General features: G+C 49.3%; 1 protein-coding gene across 5 annotated transcripts in view; it reads right to left on the bottom strand.

Moving 5' to 3' along the window:
- GRAMD1B (GRAM domain containing 1B) overlaps nucleotides 1-18793 on the bottom strand; it is a 95039-nt gene that overhangs the window by 47265 nt on the left and 28981 nt on the right. For 2 of the 5 annotated variants that reach the window (XM_072354901.1, XM_072354903.1), the window contains one exon: nucleotides 17944-18021. In XM_072354901.1, the coding sequence (XP_072211002.1) occupies nucleotides 17944-18021 (78 nt within the window). Of the gene's footprint in view, nucleotides 1-2827; nucleotides 3153-3267; nucleotides 3475-17943; nucleotides 18022-18793 lie in introns of those variants that run through there. The other 3 variants (XM_072354902.1, XM_072354904.1, XM_072354907.1) reach the window with 3 other exon arrangements.

The following is an 18793-nucleotide window of genomic DNA, read 5'->3' as shown; positions in this document are numbered from 1 at the left end:
ATAATAGATCCTTCCTTCAGATAAGTAGGGTGTTGGAACATTCACAGTTTTTCTCCTCACCCACAGGCACTTACAGAAAAATGAATTACGGGCTTATTTTTAGGCAGAGCCTTCGGCCTTTATTTTCTCTGTAGGTTCCATACAGCGGGTCCCGAGGCTGAGAAATATCCCAATCAACAAACAAGCCATGAAAAAGGAAGGAGAAAAGGAGGCAGAGCTTTGCTCAGCATCCTATTTATGGGACACGGAGCTCAACTACCAGCTTGCTTTGGTCCCTGCATGATTTCTTCAGTCATTTGCTTCAGCCCAGAGGAAGGGAGCACAGCAGCAGCAGTGCCCGAAACTGGAAGGGGAGAGAAAGCACAAGTTCTCTCTCATCATTAGAGCAGCACACCATGACAGGAAGATGACTTATCAAACCAGGACACCGGGCCCCAATGAGACAAATGCATGTTGTGGGGTGGTAATGAGGCGCCAGGGAACCGCATTTTGGATAGCAGGATGCTGGACTCCGTGGCCTTGCACCGTGACACCGTGCTGTCACAAAGCCATGATGGTTACACAGCAGGACTGTGCTGTGCTGCAGTGTGCTGTGACAGCCCGGTGACTCGACAGCACGCAGCACTGACACGACACCAGATGGTGATGAGATCATTTTTTTGGGGCAAAATTAAGCGGCGGGCTGCAAAAGCTGCATGACATGGTCTCAGGGCTCAGCACGTGGTCCTGTGCCAAAACAACGCTCCCCCTGCGACTCAGTAGTGGCCAAAGGCACCCTGAGAAAACACCCTGCAGCATCCTGAGCGGAGCAGGAGCACCAAACGAAGGGGTGGGCTGAAGGCAGGAGGGTGCACATCCTTGTGGTCAGAGAGGGCAGCTCCTGCTGACAGCACTCCGTCCCTGCGCTGCTGCCCTTCCTGGTACAGAAAGAAATCATGTGTCCTTTCAGAACTGTTCCATGCGGAAATCTGCATTAACCCCAGCAGTGCCACCTCAAACTGGAACCACTGCTTCTAAAGCAAAGACCAAACCACGTTTGAGGCGCTTTTTTCCACTTGAAATGAATGCTAACCCTGCAAAGCAAACTCATTACGAATATTTGAGGCCACCCAACCCACGTGGTGGTATCAGAACCAGGTCTGACAAGCAGCAGAGAACTCTGCAGTCTCTGCTTAGGTGCCACACTGATCAGCCCAGCAGAGACACACACACATCTACATGGGTGAAGCAGGACTTAAACAGCATCCTTAACACACCCTTTGGTGCCTGGATGCTGCTGAACAGCAAAGTAAATGAAACTGTGTGCAAACACAGACGTCCTTGAGGAGGAGCATAACAACTGCTGCAGGGATTCAAAACGTTGCACACGTTTATTAAACACGGGGAGCCATCAGAACAGCTCACCTGTTTCTCTTGGGATTCTGAGGAAGACGAAAGGGGTGCTGTGGTTTGGGAATCGCTCTCTAAGTGTCCCCAGGGAATAACATAGGCCATTTGCACAGCTCCCTGCTGCCCGCACAGCCCCAGGGCAGCACTGTGCACACAGCAGCTCCAGGCACACACAGCTGAGAGCAAAGAGCATCGCCTGCTAAAACACCACGACCATTTCAGTGGTGCAGGAGGGATCTCATGCCCCAATCCAGCATGCAATCCTGCTCCTGCCCAGCACCGCCTGCTCACCTCTGAAGCCTAACAAAATTAACAGATTGGTTCCCATGCTGATCGTTATAAGCGCTGTGATAGAACTGAGCGTGCAAAAGTGCTCCAGTTACACAACTAACAGGAACGGCCCGGTGCTGCTCACGGATGGGCAGAGCTGAATGCAGCAGGGTGCCATGTTATTGCAGATCCACACCATCATGGCATTTCTAACACATACTCAGCTTCACCCAGTAGTACGCTCAGCTATTATGCAACTCATCAGCCCGACTGCACACCACGTAAAGCAGCAAAGGGGACAGAAAAGCTATATGTGATTTCCAACAGCTCTGCTTTTTGCAATGCTCTGCCTTATGTATGCTGGTACACACACAGGAAAACTCTAAAGGCTCTAACTGTAATTAAATAAAAGGCAAGATTATAGAAATCAGAAGAGATGCTCTATTGAGTCATCTCTGGCTCCAGCCCGTCCCCTGGGGCCCAGCACAGGATGCTTCCTACTGCTGTGCCCTACTGCTTCTCTTCCACAGCAAAAAGAATCACAATAAAAATAGCCACGAGAAACAAAACAACAAACGAAGAAGAACTTTGCTGCTTTCTCACACTTTATGGCCAAGGATCTCAGAGTACTAAATTCAAACTGATGTGAAACTGCAGAGTTCGGCAAGAGGCCGTTATCCCTACGATTACTGCCTCTACCATTAGAGAGGAATCTTTAGGTTAAGAAACAGGCCTGGGTTGCTCTTGTCATCCCCTCAGTGATTTCAATCCAAATTACAAAGTCACATTCCATCATTCCACCACGGAACCGTTCCCATCTGATAAAGTTGTAATTAAATTGATTTCATCTTTGTGATTCAGAGGCTATTGACTGCAGCTCGCTACTTCTGACATGCTCAAGATTTCATACAGCTGATCGAGTTTTATTCGACACGCCATACGCAGAACTGCAACCGTATACATTGCCTACCCGTGTAAAACACCGACCTTAAGAAAAAGAAACGCCAGCAATAAAAATATTTACATGCAAACATTTCGGATACACACCCAGCTTCGCTGAGCAGCTTCCATCCCCACACCCATCCCTTCTGCTCTCCCCAATGCAGCCCGGGTTGCTCTCCGAACCCATCCCCCCGGAGCATCACGGCGGTTCGGAGCGCCGCGGTACCTGCAGGGCGCTGCCAACTCCCAGCCGTCCTTACGGAAAGATGTCGACAAGGTGCATAGATCCCCCGAAAGCAGCTATTTAAAAGGCAAGCCTAGCAGAAGCCATTCCACGCACGTAGGACGCAAGCCATATTCGCCACCTTTCTTCGGGGAAAAGCTCTGTTTTCCTCTATCTCTATACGTACGCTCCAAGCGCTCAGGTGCGCGGACGCGATGTGCGCGCATCCAGGGATGCAAATTCATGCACAGCCCCGAGCAGAGCGCTCAGAGCAGGAGAAGCGGCGGCGCGGAGGCATCAGATGCCCGGAGCAGAGCACAGCGCGGAGCACCGCGGCGGAGATGCCCGAGCAGGAACCGCACCGCGGATACCGGGGGATCCCCGCAGGGCTGCTGCGGCGGAGCGGCGTTCGGGAGCGCTCCCCCCCACCCCCAATCGCTTACCAGGCGAGCTTGAAGCCTTTCATCAGTACAGTCACGAGAAGCCGCTGCCCGCGTCCTTGCGTGCCCACCGCCAGCTCCGCAGCTCCCAGGACATATTGGAGCGGAGCCGGCCGCCGAACCCCATGCACCGAACCCCCCAGCGGCGCGGCCCCGCCGCCTCCCGCCCCCGGCGCCCGCCCCGAGCGCGGCCGAGAGGCGCAGGGCCGCCCGCAGCCGCACCGCCGGCGCCCGAGCCGCCCCGCCGCCTGCTGAGCATGTGCGGCACCGCACGGCCCGCCCCCGGCACCGGCCTGGGCTCCGCTCCCCTGCTCCGCTCCTGGGCTGCGGGGCGGCCGTGCTGGCCGGGGATGGGGCAGGCAGGCGCTGCAGGGCAGCGGGTGACGCAGGAGGGGGAGAAGTGGCCATTACTGAGCCAGCTCCCTTCTTTCCTTCTCCCCACGCCTTGTATGTTTGAAGGATGTATTTGGGAGATGAGTTTTTGTTGCTCTTTGAATGACGAACCTCACAGCCGTGACGCCGCTATTAATGGCTGCAGCTCGTGGGACAACACTAAACCCCCATCTGCAACAGCCTGAGCTCCGTTCAGCTCCCCGTGCAGCAGCAGCAGCAGGGGGGGCGAGTTCAGCACTTCTGGCTCAAAAAGCTTTCCGTGCAATTGGCCCTGAGTAGGCAGGAGCCACTGATGTGAACGCACATCACCTGCACAAAGCACCAAACGTTCCTCTTCACCTCCACATCATCCCGCACCCCCCCTCCCCCCCCAATGAATCACAACAAGCAGAAGCCAATTTCTAGTTCTGATTTCAGCTGGAAATGGCTTTGGGCATTCAAAACCCACAGCTGAAAGGAAACCGGCTTCTCAGCAGGGGGCAGAAGTTTCCGAAAGCACGCAAGCGATGCCGAGATGCCTTTCTCAGAAGTCCAATTGCAAAGGGGAAAAAGCAATTTGGTGTTAACCCCATCATCCACCTGGGCTTCCCCCACAATTGCACTTTCTGCTTCAGCATTTAATACTGAGCTGGCTGCAGAAGGAAGCAATGAATGGGGAACTGCATCCCACACACAGCTGCCCTCAAATCTCAGCCCTCATAAGGTCCATTCTATATGAGCTGCCTGGCCTGGGCCTCAGCTCAGCTCCAGAGCCACTTCACACCATGAAATGCTGCACATCTGTGGCCCGCAGGTTGCAAGGAGGGAAGCAAATCACAATGCTGCAAAATGGGTCAGGAGACCTGCAAGCTTGGCAAATCTGGGACAGACTAATGCTGCAGTCACATGTTTAGAAATCAAAGCTCAGGCAAGAAAGGTATTAAGAGATAAGCAGTCATGTACTTTAAAAAATATAGAGAGAGAGAAGAGTAACGTGAAGGTTAGGAAATTATCAAAGGAAATAGATCACTTAGAAGTGGGAAGTATCTGTATGAGCATCAGACTGGCAGGTGCTGCCATCTCCATCACAGCTCGGCTGGGATCTGTTCTCTGCAGTGCTCACAGCAGAGAGGACCACAGGTCAGCATCCAAAGCAAACCCCATGCAGGTCACCCTATGTCAGTGCTTGGACACTCTCAGTTCTGCCTTCCTTGAGCTGCTCCCTGTGTGGCAGTTTGCACTGCGCCGGTAAACCCTTTCCCTTCTCCTCCTTCATCTGCATGCGATGCTCAAGAGGAACGAGTAATATTAAAATTTCAATAGGGGAACAAAAGAGCACGTGTAGATATCAAAAGAGGTAGGCTACGTGCAACCACCCTGCCCACCTCCACAGTGCTAAGAATATTTACAAGTCACACGCAAGCTGAATTCCAGATAAATTATCTACCTACTCCATCCTGAGCATCCATCCCACAGAGCAGAATGGGAAAGCAGAAAAGAGATCCGGGGCCTTAAGGGATCAAAGGCAATTCTGGCCCTGCCATAAAGCTCTGAGTGGAAACTGGGCAAGCTGTGCTGATCTGAGACTGCACTGCAAGGAGATGCTCATCATGTTGTGATATAGAAGCTCCAAGGGCAGGCTGTGTGTTGCATCAACGTGAACACGGATCATCTTTGATGATCATACCCTGTGTGCAAGAGAGCCCAGCCAAACTATCCTTCCTTGGGGCAAAAAGTTTACTCTTTCCACATGAATAGCAAAAAACAGTAAGTGAAAATAAGAACGTAATGTAAATCTGAGTTCTCACTTCTGTATGTTGTGATGTTTCAGAAGAACGAGCACAGTGGTTGAAAAAAAACAGAAGGGTTTTCCTGTTATCCTGTGTTACTCCATCATCCTTCTCCCCTTACTCCCCACAGCAGCCTCAGCAAGAGCCATCTAATACAAGCCAACCAATATCCCCACACAGGAGCCCCAAGGTTCTGCTAACAGGCATCTTTTCTCACTTCACTCATTGTTTGAGTTACAGCTCAGAAGACAAACAGATTTCCTTCAAGACAGAAGACGTAAATCAGGTGCTTAATTACCTCTGCACCACACCAGCAGCACTGAGGACTTGCCGTGTGCACACTTGCAGTGCAGAAAGCAGAAACCTTCTGCTGTGATGGGAATGGAAGCCATCTCTCTGACTTATGTTCCACCTTTCCACTCGCTGATTACCTGGAAGGTGATTCATGCTTTCCTGGGAAGCATTTGAGCATCACGTTGAGCCAATTTTCTTTGTTAATGGGTTAATTGCGTCACCCTCTGGTTCTCAGCAAGGGGCAAAGAAAGAAACAAAACAGTGCTCCTACATTTATTGGGACGGTATAGGAGCCAAGTTGTGAGGTGATGTTGGAAGCCCACTGCAGCGTCCCACAGCACGCACAGGGCAGGCAGCATTTGATTGCAAGAGCAGTTCCAGAAAGCCTTACAACAAGAGTGAATGATCACCCCAAGACTAAAGCCACAAGCTACACGTTGCTCAAAGCCATGCCTTTCTTTTTGAAGCACTCGATATGGGACCCTTCTCTTGCATGGCAGGAAATGCCAGTTCCTGAGATGCCCTGGAAGGTGTCCCAGCAGCAAAGGAAGCAGCAGTGCAATACAATGGAGAGCAGCCATGGAAGTAAGCAACATCCTGTGCTACGGCCCTGGGATGCTCCCAGCACTCAGGCTGACAGAAATAAACCAGTTAAGCCTCCTTCAATTCTTTGTGGCTATACAGTGACTGGCAGCTGAAGTCAATGCAAACATAATAGTGAGAATGATTTTACCTTTATAACCTGTGTTTACCCTGAAGCATTTCATAGAATTTATTAACTAATGCTGCAAACTCAAACTCTATAACCCAGTTCTGGGGCTATGTCATGGTTTTGTGCAGCTGCTCACATGCACCATGCAGTCTTGCAGGAATTATGGCAGTGTGAACTGGAAAATACACAGTATTCAGCAGAAATAAATGGGAAGGGGGAAATAGTTACTTCACTTGGATTTTAACTAAGATATAGGACAAAGCCCTTCAACCTGGACAGCACCATGGGTTTTTGAACTGCAGACTACCTCTATGTGAAGCAGGTGCCTCCTGGAGCACAGAATAGCACACTGCCAGGCTTGAGCATCCAGCTCAGTGCAGGTGCTTTATAACCACCGATGCCATTTCCATCTCTTTCCAAGCTCTGCCTTCTCAACCCTGCTCAGTAGCACACGTTGCTAACATAACAACACGCCAAGAGATGCCCACAGACAACTCGCACATTAATCTTGCTGCGATGCCAGGTGAAGTTGCACTGGGGGTAGAAAACAACCATTTGCTAGAAAGACACCATCAACTTCCCCTGCTATGATACAGCACCATCTAATAGCGAGCCGGCTTAATGCTTCCCAGTCCTCCCTAGAGGAGCATGCAGAAGCCACGTGCAGCATCCATCTCCCTCCCCACCCCTATCTCACCCTCTCCCCCCTCCATTCCCACACATTTCCCATCTGCCAGCCCAGAGAGCGGAACCTACAGCCTGAGCAAAGCCAGCACAGAAGCCTTGCATTAAGAGGGCAGATGCATCTACAAGCTCCAATTACTGTCTCATTCAACATTCCCCTGCGGTGCTCCCCCCCCCTCCAAAAAATAATAATAATGGAAAAAAAAAGAGAAGAAAATTAAGCTGCCAAAAGGCGTTTCTGCTCCACAAGACAGACTCGGTGGGAAACCTGCCCCTTAAGCACCCTCTAGCGATCCTTTCTCACACAGCAGCAATGCAGGCTGCAGCCAGCATCCCAGCTCTCTCAGGTTTTCCTTTGGACAAAGGCAGCACTGCCGCTGGCAGCAATGCAGACCCTCGCACATCTCTCCTATCCCCACCTCAGCCTAGAGGCATCAATATTTTAGGGCAGGAAGATTCTGAAATCTTACACGTACCACGGCCCCAACACCAACTCCATCTTGGAATGCAAACCCTGCTGCCAACCCCAGCACTAAAACCACTCCCAGCTTCAGGGAAAAGGGTCTGGAGAAAGCAAAAAGGGTGAGAGAAAGTAAGAAGTTGCCAAGCGAAACCACTTACGCACAGTGAGGCCGGCAGCATTTCCATCCTACCTTTGCTGTCGCCATATCAGACGTCTCCATGTTTTCTGCTTGGCCTATCAGTAAACAAGGGCATTGAAGGAAAAGGGGGAGAGAAAAGGAGAGTCAAGAAAAGGATGGTGAAGAAAGGACAGACAGTTTGACAGGTGGATGGGAGCAACATGGAAGTCACAGAAGAGCACACCATGCTGCCCCCAAACACAAAGGAAAAGCATCTCAAGCTGACAGTCCCAATTTAGATTCCCAACTGGTGGCTGGCACAAAATCCATGTAATCTGGCAGCCCTCCCTGCTGCTGACCCCCAGATTATTGTAGGATGCTGGGGCACAGCCTGCCTCCTACCCCTGGTTTCATGTCTGAGCTCCTGCAGGGAGCAGGCAGCAACCCATGCCTGACTGGGGGTAAGAGGCCATGCTGCTCTTCCTCCTTCTTGCTCTATGGGAGGGGAGAGGGGCAACAAACCCCCTAATGTGGGTGCTTCAGAAATCAGGACAAAGGAGGGGGGCCTGGGCAGCGCAGTGGGTGAAGGAGGAAGGATGAGGTGCAAGGAGGAGGAAGGGGGGGAAGGAAGAGGAAAGGATAGCGTGAGAGAAGACAGCCAGACAGGCAGAGAAGCAATGCTGCAAGAGAAGATAAGCACAGCAGAGACCATTTAAAGAGAGAGTAACACGTGCAGAGGAAAAAAAAGAAAATGAAAGGTGGAGGTTAGTCATCTGCACCCTGCTGAGAGCACTCACCTCAGGATAACACACAGAAATGACTGGGCCTAAACTAAGAACTCTGTGGTGCACACTGTCAGCTCAGACGCTGCAAATATCAAATCATCCTCTAAAGGTGAATCTGTGCTGGCGTCAAAAGGCACCCGGAGCTGCCGAGGCAGTGATTGGTGGCATAGGGTGACTTCAGCCAGCCCCGACCATCACCCAGCCTCTCCCTCTTGCTCCTCCTGGTCTGCTCCAGACACAAAACCAGGCTGGAGCCGGTGAGCCAGCCAGGAGCCGCTGCACGCCAGTGGTCAGAGTGCTCCGGTGCTGGCAGAGCAGAGAGACGTGAGCAATCCGGGCTGGGAGGGAGGGAGAGGAAGGCTGGAAAAAAACCACCGCAGAGCTCAGTCAAATTAAGAGCCTCTAAGGGCTAGAAACATCACTGCATGAAAGTGCTTATTCATAGAGCAGTGCAGCAAGCGGTGCTCCGGCACACGGCAGGCACTGCACACTACAGTACACAAAGCCCAGGGGGCACTGGCATGGAATTTACAATGCACTCAACAGTTTACACGAATTCAAGGGCAGCTACCTATTTTCTGCCAAGCCGTGCTACTCATTTCTTGTGCACAGGCATACGTGCACACACACACACACCCCGTAAAGCAGCCTCATTGAGCTTTACTGAATCCAATGTACTGAAATGCACGCTAAAAGGGTGTATTTCTGCTGTCTTTCAGGTAGTCACCTACTCATAAAGATCAGTTCCCACTCTCATTACAGCAGCTAATTCCAGCTCAGGAGCTTAAGAGCAAAACAGGAAACATCTCCTGAGGAAGTCCACTTTTCGGAAGCGAACAACCCAGTGTGACACACTGAGCTCTGGGTGAGGATCCAAAGCACTATGAATAGATACAGCTCTAGCATTGCATTAGTTTGGGGTGTGAGCCTGCAAAGCCTCAAAGCTGCCTGTGAAACAAAGCATGAGTTGTTCAGGAACCCACATGATGGAAACAAAGGGCTCAGGCTCTGGCATGAGTTCCTTAGAGAAGATGTGACCTGCAGGCAGAGCTCAGAGCGCTGCATGTGAGGTGTGGTTTGGTTCTTCCATGTGGGAAGAAAGGAAAGCCTGCAGGAGTTGGGAGCAGCTGTCAAAAACCATGAGCTTCTATGGAATGTGCAAGCAAGACAAAATCCTGTTAGTGATGGGGCTAGTGGGAGGGAAGGGAATAGACATACAAGTGAACATTGAGGGGAAAGAAAAACTATGAAGGGCACCAGAACGTACGGAAGAGATAGTCTGACTGTTCTGCACCTCAGTGTTTAGGAAAACAAGCCAGATGGATGAATTCCCAACTCCTTCCTGAAGTCAGCAGCACTCTGCAGCCCCACAGCCTCTGCTGTCAGATGCAATCACAGCAAGCTAGGACACACCTCCATTTCCCAGGGAGAAAAAGCTCAGAAGGGACTCCCTGTTTGCTGCTGCAGCTGGGAAGTCACGTGAGCCTTCATTTCCAGAAATAAAACAGGCATTTTGCATCACGGGAGCTGTAGTCACACTCTATGCAGAACAGAAAGTGCAGCTAAGCTACTCCTTTCTATGCCAAGTGTGGTTCAGCAGGACGTGAAAATTATATCTGAGGGTCTTGGAGGAGAGAGCGAGGCTAAAGATGGCTGCAGCAGGAAAGAGAGAACTTTGGCTATGGTGGAATTAAAAACATGGAGAAGCTGCTCTCTGTCCAGAGGTAAAAAGGAAGTAATTTCATGTAAAGATTTGGGATGGGAAAAATGTTCTTCAAAAAGAAAACAATATTTATATGATGACGAATATTAGCAGAGTAAAGAAACCAAGATGATTCAGAGCAATGCTGTAATGAAAGAGGCCTGTTGCTGTCACATAAAGTTTTCCGGCTCTTCTTCCCATCACTGTCTTGGAAGGTTAAGAGTTCAAACTTGCAAAGAAAAGGGGCAGATAAAGGGGTGAGAAATACTGCAGCAGGAACATGCACACAATACATTGACTTCAAGAACAAACTGTAAAGTCTTGAAAGAAAAAGAGCCCCTCTTGTTTTTGAAACCTCAGACTAAACCAGAGAAAGCAGCAGCTCCAGAAACAGCTCTCAGACAAAAGCCTCCAACTCACAGACACAGGACACCAGCCCAAGCACATCACACACACTCCTACATGGTAGAGGGACTTTCCAATAGAAGTGGCATCAACAAGGTGGAACAAAGAGCGACTGCTTGCAACTAGGGATACAATACAAAGGATGACTTATCACACTGTGTCACAGACCACAAAGCCACCCTTCGTTCAGGAACCCGGAACGATTCTGAGTTTGAAGGCACTGATGCGTGGCAGTTACTGTGCAAAGCAACACCCTCTAAGGCTCAGGATAGGTAAGGAAGTCTGAGCACCTACATGTCTAAGCCTGAAGTGAAGCTTCTTTTCCACAACAGGGAAATCCCACCACCTAACCACACCTGAAACTGACAGACCAACATCCCTGAAGCAAGGCCCATGTTTACATGCGACCTGCTATTTAAACAAAAAGAAAAGGGTAAAGGAAAGAGCACAAAGGCATCCTACAGCCAAAGCTTTACAGTGGGGTGCTGAAGAGGGAAGGGAGAACAAGCAGCAGATAGGGCTTAAGGAAGAGTTTTTAAGTCAAACTTGCAGGAGCACAGGAGAAAAGCAGAGGTCCAGCAGAGGGGCTCAAGGACAGAGCTTGGTTAGTACCCATGATAACACCTGACCTTGTTACGATGCATGGCGCGGTGGGGAGACGCATGCTGCCATCTTATCACCGAAATGCACAACAAATACTCTGCAAAGGCCAAGAAAGAAACGGATGGGAGGATAAACAAGGGAGGAGGAGGAGGAGGAAAAGAAGAAGAAATGAGGTCACGGTGAGCACTCACACGGTTACAGTCACCAGCATGGGGGAGTCTGTCCAAGTGCCATGTGTTCCCCCAGAAACCTGAGCAAGTGTTGCTTCAGCAGCGAGGGAGCGAAACGCTGGTTAGTCAGAAGAAGATGGAATCCCAGCTGGCTTACACAAACACACAGCAGTTTTGGGGAGAAAGAGGCACAGATTGGTGAGCTCAGAGTCCACCGCAGAGAGATGTAACGTCACCATTAAGATGGCTCTGGGATGGCTTTCGTCGATGCTATCCTAGTGGTTGCCTTTTGGCCCCAAAGGGAAGGAGCAGCGACCAGGCTGGTGAGAATGCAGAGCAATGGAGAAATCTCCAAAGAGCTTGCTCTGCGCAAGAGGCACTGGTTTCCTTTCTGTGCTCTCAGATTTCTTCTATCACAGACGATTCAATTTTAAAGGCACAGCATCACTCAAACCTCTGCTGAAGATGCTCCTGCTATTATGGGGGAACACACAGATGAGCTCCTCGCTGGGTCGAGCACTTTGCTAAATGGAAGCAGAATCTCAGGGTGGAGAGAAAGCATGTGAAAAGAGGCAACTAAACCCCAAAGTTGCAAGGACAGCTCTCTATAAAGCACTTAATGCTTCACTCCCTCTTCCTGACATTATTTTTTGTGCACTGCGTTTCCAAACAGCACCTGATTCATAGAATGCATCAAGAATCAAACACCGTAGAACTCCCAGGCAGCCCCCATCTCACTTCTGCTTCTTTATTTTGTACTATATATTTTCAGTGCTTGGTGTTTCCCTGTTTAGGCAGCCAACTATGAAATGCAAAGATGCACACATTTTCCAAGGCAAACATTGCAAATACTTCCATATGCCAAAGATAAACAGCACCAAAAGCATGAAAAAGGCCATGGTAAAGTAACACGAAGAAAAACTTTAAGCAGCTTTCAGTTTCTGCCCTTTGATAAGTGCCAGTCCTGCCTGTTCATTTACTGGCTCAACAGATGGGTTTTAACCTGCTTAGCCCTGCAATGCTTCTCCCCCAGCTATTCTCATGAGTAGTTATCTTCTTTTCCATGCCCACTGCACATCCAACAGGTCACTACAAATTAGCAGATTTCACTCCATCTCCAAAGCTCTCAGGAAAAGCTCAAGAGCTCTGAGCCCTTAACAGCATCCTAAGCAGATTTCAACTGCAGCAGCTGAAGGGACTGACACCTCAAGGCACCCTTCCCACCTCACCCCTTGCAATTAATTACAAAGCACTGTATGAAGAACAGTAGAAGAGATGTTAAGCCCTTCCTTCAGACACAACAAGCAGTTCCATCTTCTTGGTCAGCTGTATGTCAGCTGTAGCACAGTTGACTAACAGTACAGTCACCTCCTTTCTTCTATACCATCCTCTCTACCAACCGCTTGTCTCAATGTACACCCAGAGCTGGAGCTCCATGCAGGTAACACCTAAACACCACATCAAGGCCCAGGCTACAACCGGGGACCTCAAGCACTACTTTTTCCCTGAGCTGCTTCTCATCACAAGGAAGAATTGCTGTGAAGAAGGGACCTGTAGAGCTATGCATCATCTCTCTGCCCCCTCCTCCTCCCCTGCTTTTTTTTTTACATAACACCTTTGTTTTACTGCACTGCATTCACCCATCAATCATTCCGCAAAATACAAAGGAAGAACGTACTTCCAGATCTTATCTCTGCAACAGGAGTGCCAGGTAAGCTCCCTACAGGACTTGCAAACGCACTGAGGTTTCTCATGAGATCTCAATTAAAACACCTCCTGCAAAGGAAGGTGGGTTTGTCTGACAGTGAGACAGAAGCAATGCCTACGCAGAGCTCTGAGGAAACCTTGTGCTTCTACCACCAGTTCATTTCTATGCACTGAAAGAGATCCCTGGTACAGCCACAACTCCTATACCCACCTTTGGGTATATGCAATATAATTGGAAGGTTACATATGAAGATGTATCCCAAGGCCACTTACCAGGTTATACAGGCATCTATACAGCAGAAGTGATGTGTTCCACAGCTTAAGAACTTCTGGCCTATAGTTGCGAAGTAAAAAGAGTCTAATTCAGGTTATACAGCATTGCTGTATATGCCTGGCCAAGCACTACCTGAATTAAGTGTTAGGCTCCCTCAGAAAGCCTCACTCCCCTCTATTCAAAAGCCTGAGTTCTGGCTGTGAGAGGCTAAAAAAATCAATCAAGTCCTCTGAAACCCTCTGACGGCTGCTTCTATAGCAGTATTGCTCTGAGGCACAGTAAGTGCTCTGCTGCAAGGTGAATCTGTGCAAGGGGCTTAGCAGATGAAAGCATGCTGCATGTAAGCCTGCTGACAGGAGGCTTACCTACTGAATTGGAGCTCTGTGAAATGGGATGGTTTACAGCAATGCATTTCAGCCTTCCCCCCCCCCACCTCTGCATCCCTCAAGCTAACAGCTGTAATAGCCTGAATATCCCAAAGCTCCCGGAGGATGCAGAGTTGATGAAGTAACCTGAAAGCCTTCAAGTGAAATACAGGTTCACAACTGAGCCCTCTGCTCCCAGGAACCAGCAGAAAAGCAGGACAAGGAGTCTGCCCTGCATCTCAGATAAGGAAGAAGAGGGACATCAGAACATCTCCTCTCCTCCTCCTCGTGTTCCTGAGCATCACGAGCCGGTGACGCAGCCACATGAGGTCTGTCAGAACTCCTCTGCATTCAGAGATATGCAAGGCACAGCAGGGTCTTACCTAATGATAAAGCACTGATCCAGCAGAGACAGAACTGATCAGGAAATTGAGAAGTGAGATCCAAATCCTGCTTTGCCCTGCTGTTACATCTGGTGTAAGATCACTCCTTGTGAAGTTCCGCTACTGATCTGCATGGATGCTCTCATGCTGAAAGCTGAGTTCTCAAAAGGACAACATGCAGATACCTTTGTGCCACAGCAGCTTGGAACAGAGGGCCAAATGTTAAGAAGAATGACTTATTTTCAGTGATGGTTGGGACTCTGAATGTAGTCTACTTGCTTTCTGTGATATCAAACTGCCTCTCACCAGAGGCCACCAGCTAACACCCAGAGGCAAGATATGTTACATTATTATAGGAAGCATAAAAATCACCCTGTTCTCAAGCTTGCCAATTGCTCTAAACTCTTCCAAGCTTCAGACTGCCATGCTGAGCAATGGCAACAACTGAGCACATGGGCACTAGAAAGCCAGTTCATCCTCTGAGGTCTCCCCCTGGTCTCTGGCCCCAGGCAAGGCAGAGGAGGTGTCTGTCCTTCCACATCCCTCTGTCCTGAAGGAGGGAAGCACAGGGTATACTCCCCTTGCTTCAAAACCACCAAGTGCTCTCAAGATCAGTCTCCTTAGGATTAAAAGAGTAAGAATGGAAAACAAAAAGAACATCCTTATCTTCACTGACAGAACACCAGGACTTCAGGGAAAAAGGATGAGAGCTCTCCTCCCAAACAGCTTTACCCCTCTACAGGGCAGAACCACTGAGCTGGCACGCCAGGTGCAAAAGCAGCTTCTCAGCTAAACGCAGAGAGAAGAAATTCATCTTATTCCAGCTGCTTGGTAGCAGCCTGCTCTTATCCACCAGAGCAGCTCCAAGCAGGCTGTAATTAACAACAGCCCATCTTCAAAGGAAGGAACAATGCTGGCGCATGAGGAACAGGGCGGCTGCTATTTCCATTCACAATAGCTCTGCCGACAGCAGCAAATCTGGCAGCCCAAGTGGAAGAGAGCTGCTCTTATGCTGCTCTTCTTGTCTTCTGCAGCTCAGAATCAGTGCTGGGCCCAGCAATCAGCAGCAATGAGGTGAGGAGGAAGGTTCAGGGAGGACGTGAGCTCTGACTAAACATTAGCCATCTTTCCTGTGTGACAAAGGAGCTTTGTGCCATTCTGGTTAAGCTCCTCCAACGTTAGTCTATTTAATGTTAAGTCCAACTGACTCAGCAGAGTTCAGGGGAAGCATGGATGTCAACTTCTCCTCACGTCAAGGGGAAAAGGGACATGGGAAAGGAAGGTGCAGTATAAGCAAGTCCTGAGTACACTACTGAAGCACTGAATTTCTCCTAGCTTCTCAAACAGATCCCGCTGAGATACAACGTTGGCACTAACCAAAGAGTGCTGCTTTTCTCCCAGTACTGTGCCCTATTGCTCTCCATCCCCATACTTTCCACTTTCATGCCTCCACCTTAGCAGTTTGTCTCCTCCCTAGATTGCATACGAGGCTGAGGACTGATTTCCCCTCCAGCCCAGTAGCCTAAACTCTGCATTGAAGCTTCCTCTGTGTTCCAAACCTGATAGGTACCTCAATGCCACAAGGCAGAACAAGTCCTTGGTTCAAGCACAAGCACGCTCGTGACCTTAGACTTCATGTAGAAACCAGAGCTCAAAGCAACTCATACATATCTTTGTCTCACGATTAGGGAACTGTATGTACGTACATCTCAAGGTCTCCAGCAGCCTCCATCCCAACCTTACCCATGCTGTGAATTACTTTAAGTCAAGTTTCTTGTGAGAACAACTATTTGGACACCAACTCAGCTCTACCACTTCTCTTCATACTCTTATGGTCATGGTGTTTCAGTACCTGAGCAACCCCACAAGCTTAATCCAGCATCTCTTATCCATTTCCTATGAGGTAAGAAAGAAAATCACTCAAATGATTCATCCAAACTCACCCATGATCAGAGGGCAGGAAGCTAAGTCTTCCTAGCCTCACTTTTCCCTTCCATGGCTCCAAAAAATACCCACACAGCACACATTTACCATGAAGACAAACCTGTACAGGCTCCCTCTCAGCATTAGCAATCAGATATGACGCACACACAACTTACATGACTTTGCAGAAGGAAAGCTTTTTCCTCAGAGAAGACACGTGCAGATGGCAGACCTGCTTCACTGCTGTGCTGCAGGACACCTTTTCAGGATGTGGGTTCTGGACCATGGCTGTGCTTCACAGTTCATCAGCTGACAACAGCTCACACCTCAAGAAACAGAGCTGCTGGCCGACACTGAGCACATCTGCCAGCAGAGCAAACATTGAATCTTCTCTGAAAGAGCCCTCGGGATGGAGCACGATCCTTGGAATCCCATCAATGAGCACTGAACTCCATGAGCAGCATTCCCTGGTACCATAACCCACAGTAAGAGCACGCAGGCTAAGATCTTGCTTATGCCTAGTCCAAATATCAGTTCTCCTCAGCTACGTATTTCTCTCCATTCTTTATTTTAAATCCCACAGTCCACATAGCGACTCAGCATCCCTTTATTTCAGCTGGGGTAGCTTCTTTCAGCCCTCCTCCAGGCACACTGATGTGGATGCTGATCTTTTCTCTCTCTCTGCTCCTTGCAGTGCACCTGCCTGCAATGCCAGAGGCAGCACGCCAAGAGAAGGTGTGCACCACATGACTTCTTGTTCTTCCTTCTCCAGCCACAAAGATGCTCTCAGCATCAGCCTAAGGGCTCTGGTTTAATCCACATATGAAACCTGGGAACGATTTGGAAGTGACTCTTCTTGCCGTGCTCAGAAAACCCCCATCTGAGTGTTAAGGAAGCCCAACTTTACTAAACCTGTGAAATCCTAGGTCAAGTAATGCAGCAACTTGCACTCTGTATACAGAAAGCCCAGGTATAATCTAAGTACCCATCTGCTTTGCTGTCAGATTCTTTATTTACCAGTTGCAAACATTGCTCCCCAATAGTCAATTATGCCAGGCTCCACAGCACCAGAGAGACTGATAATTGGAGGGAAACATATGGAGGAGAAGGTTACTGCATCTACTAAGTACTAATTCAGAGTGTCAAATTCTGCTGGGATATTAATTAGCTCTCCAGGGTTGGGATGTGCTCTCAAGTGGGAGATTCCTCAGATGCTTCTTTAGCTGTTACCCAGTTCTTACTCAATCCTTTGGTCTCTAACATCAGTGGGGGGCCCGAGTTCAGGGAGAGTTTGCCCTGCTGCAGTCAGTAAGAAAGGCCTTTGGCCTCAACGATGGCTTGGGTGGGTAACTGAGTAACAGAGCAGGAGCACAGCTCCTCTTACTGCGCTCATGGAGCACAAGCCACATTGCGAGGCTTCTCATGAAGCACTCCAACCAGCTTTGCTGTGATCCACAGTTGCAACATTAAAGGAAAACACAGCACAGTCACAGCATAAAAATAATATAATCTAAAATCTAGACCAGGGTGTTATTAGGGAGAGGAACCTGCAGGAGCCAAACCAGGACAGAAAGGCTCGAGGCACAAAAGAAATAGAAGCACTTTCAGGCTCACGAGATGAACTACAAGATAAAGCAAAACTCTCAATCATATCTCTGGGCAGAGTAACAACAATAAATCACACACAAAAACAAGCATTCATTTTTCAGCAGCTTCTGTGCCAGTGATGCATCTCACAGCAGTCATCAATCAACCCTAAGCACAAGAAACTTCACTTTTCTTCTTGAACATCACAGCTGCTACAAATGAGCTCAGATCACAGAATGGTTTGAGTTGGAAGGGACCCTCAAAGGCTGCTCGGTCCCACTCCCTGCAGTGCACAGGGACACCCACAGCTCCAGCAGTGCTCAGAGCCCCATCCAGCCCTACCTGTCGTCACGAGTGTGAGGGCTCAAGAACCGGGACGAGTCGTCATCATGGCTGCTCTGCTGGCTGCTCTGCTGGCTGCTGCAATAGAAGACAAGCAGTTAAGAGAGATTTCCACATTAGACACTTCAGTTTTAAAGCTAGACCAAGAACACAACGTTCATCCTTCATCACAACTAGGGTGCAGAGAGAAACTAAGGAAGGAAGTTCATATCTGATGTACAGCAGGCATGAGTGGTTTAAAGCTTCCCTAAGTAAGAGCTACAGAAGTATATGAACTGTTTCATCACACCACTACAGAACGGTTTCATACAGCTTAACATTCAACTGGGCAGCACCACAAGGCAGCCATTGCTCAAGCTGAAGTGGGCAGAAGTGACTGCTCATTTTAGGTGGAGAACTGCAAGCTGAGCCCACAAGATGTCACTCTTCTCCTGTAAATGGGTCGGGGGGTTCCGTAGAGTTTTGTGGATTTGCTTTTTCCCGTGTTTGGGTTTTTAGTGCTATTAGTTTCCTTTTTGTTTTTGTAACAGCCCTACATGAAGTTGGACTGATTCTCTTCTAGCAGCCTCCACCTGCTCCAAGACCTCAGAGCTGCTTCTGCTTATTTCTACAGCTTGCCTCCTTGCAAAGCTTCCCTTCCAAGCTCTGAACAGTTCTGATTCTCCCTTTAGACACCAGGCTGCAGTACACAGAGCAGCTGTCCCAGGGCTGGCTTTCCTCCACCCAGCCTGGGTACCCACCTGTGAGCCAGGGCAGCAAAGGCAGTTAAATATCATGGCATGCAGCAAGAGAGTAGAGACTGCACTTGCTGTTCCTGCACCCACATACTCCATCATTCTTCTTTTCCCAA

This window comes from Excalfactoria chinensis, chromosome 21 (genome assembly GCF_039878825.1).
Source record: "Excalfactoria chinensis isolate bCotChi1 chromosome 21, bCotChi1.hap2, whole genome shotgun sequence".
Taxonomy (NCBI): domain Eukaryota; kingdom Metazoa; phylum Chordata; class Aves; order Galliformes; family Phasianidae; genus Excalfactoria; species Excalfactoria chinensis.
Note: the sequence above shows the minus strand (reverse complement) of the source record. Positions and strands in the feature narration are given on the sequence as shown.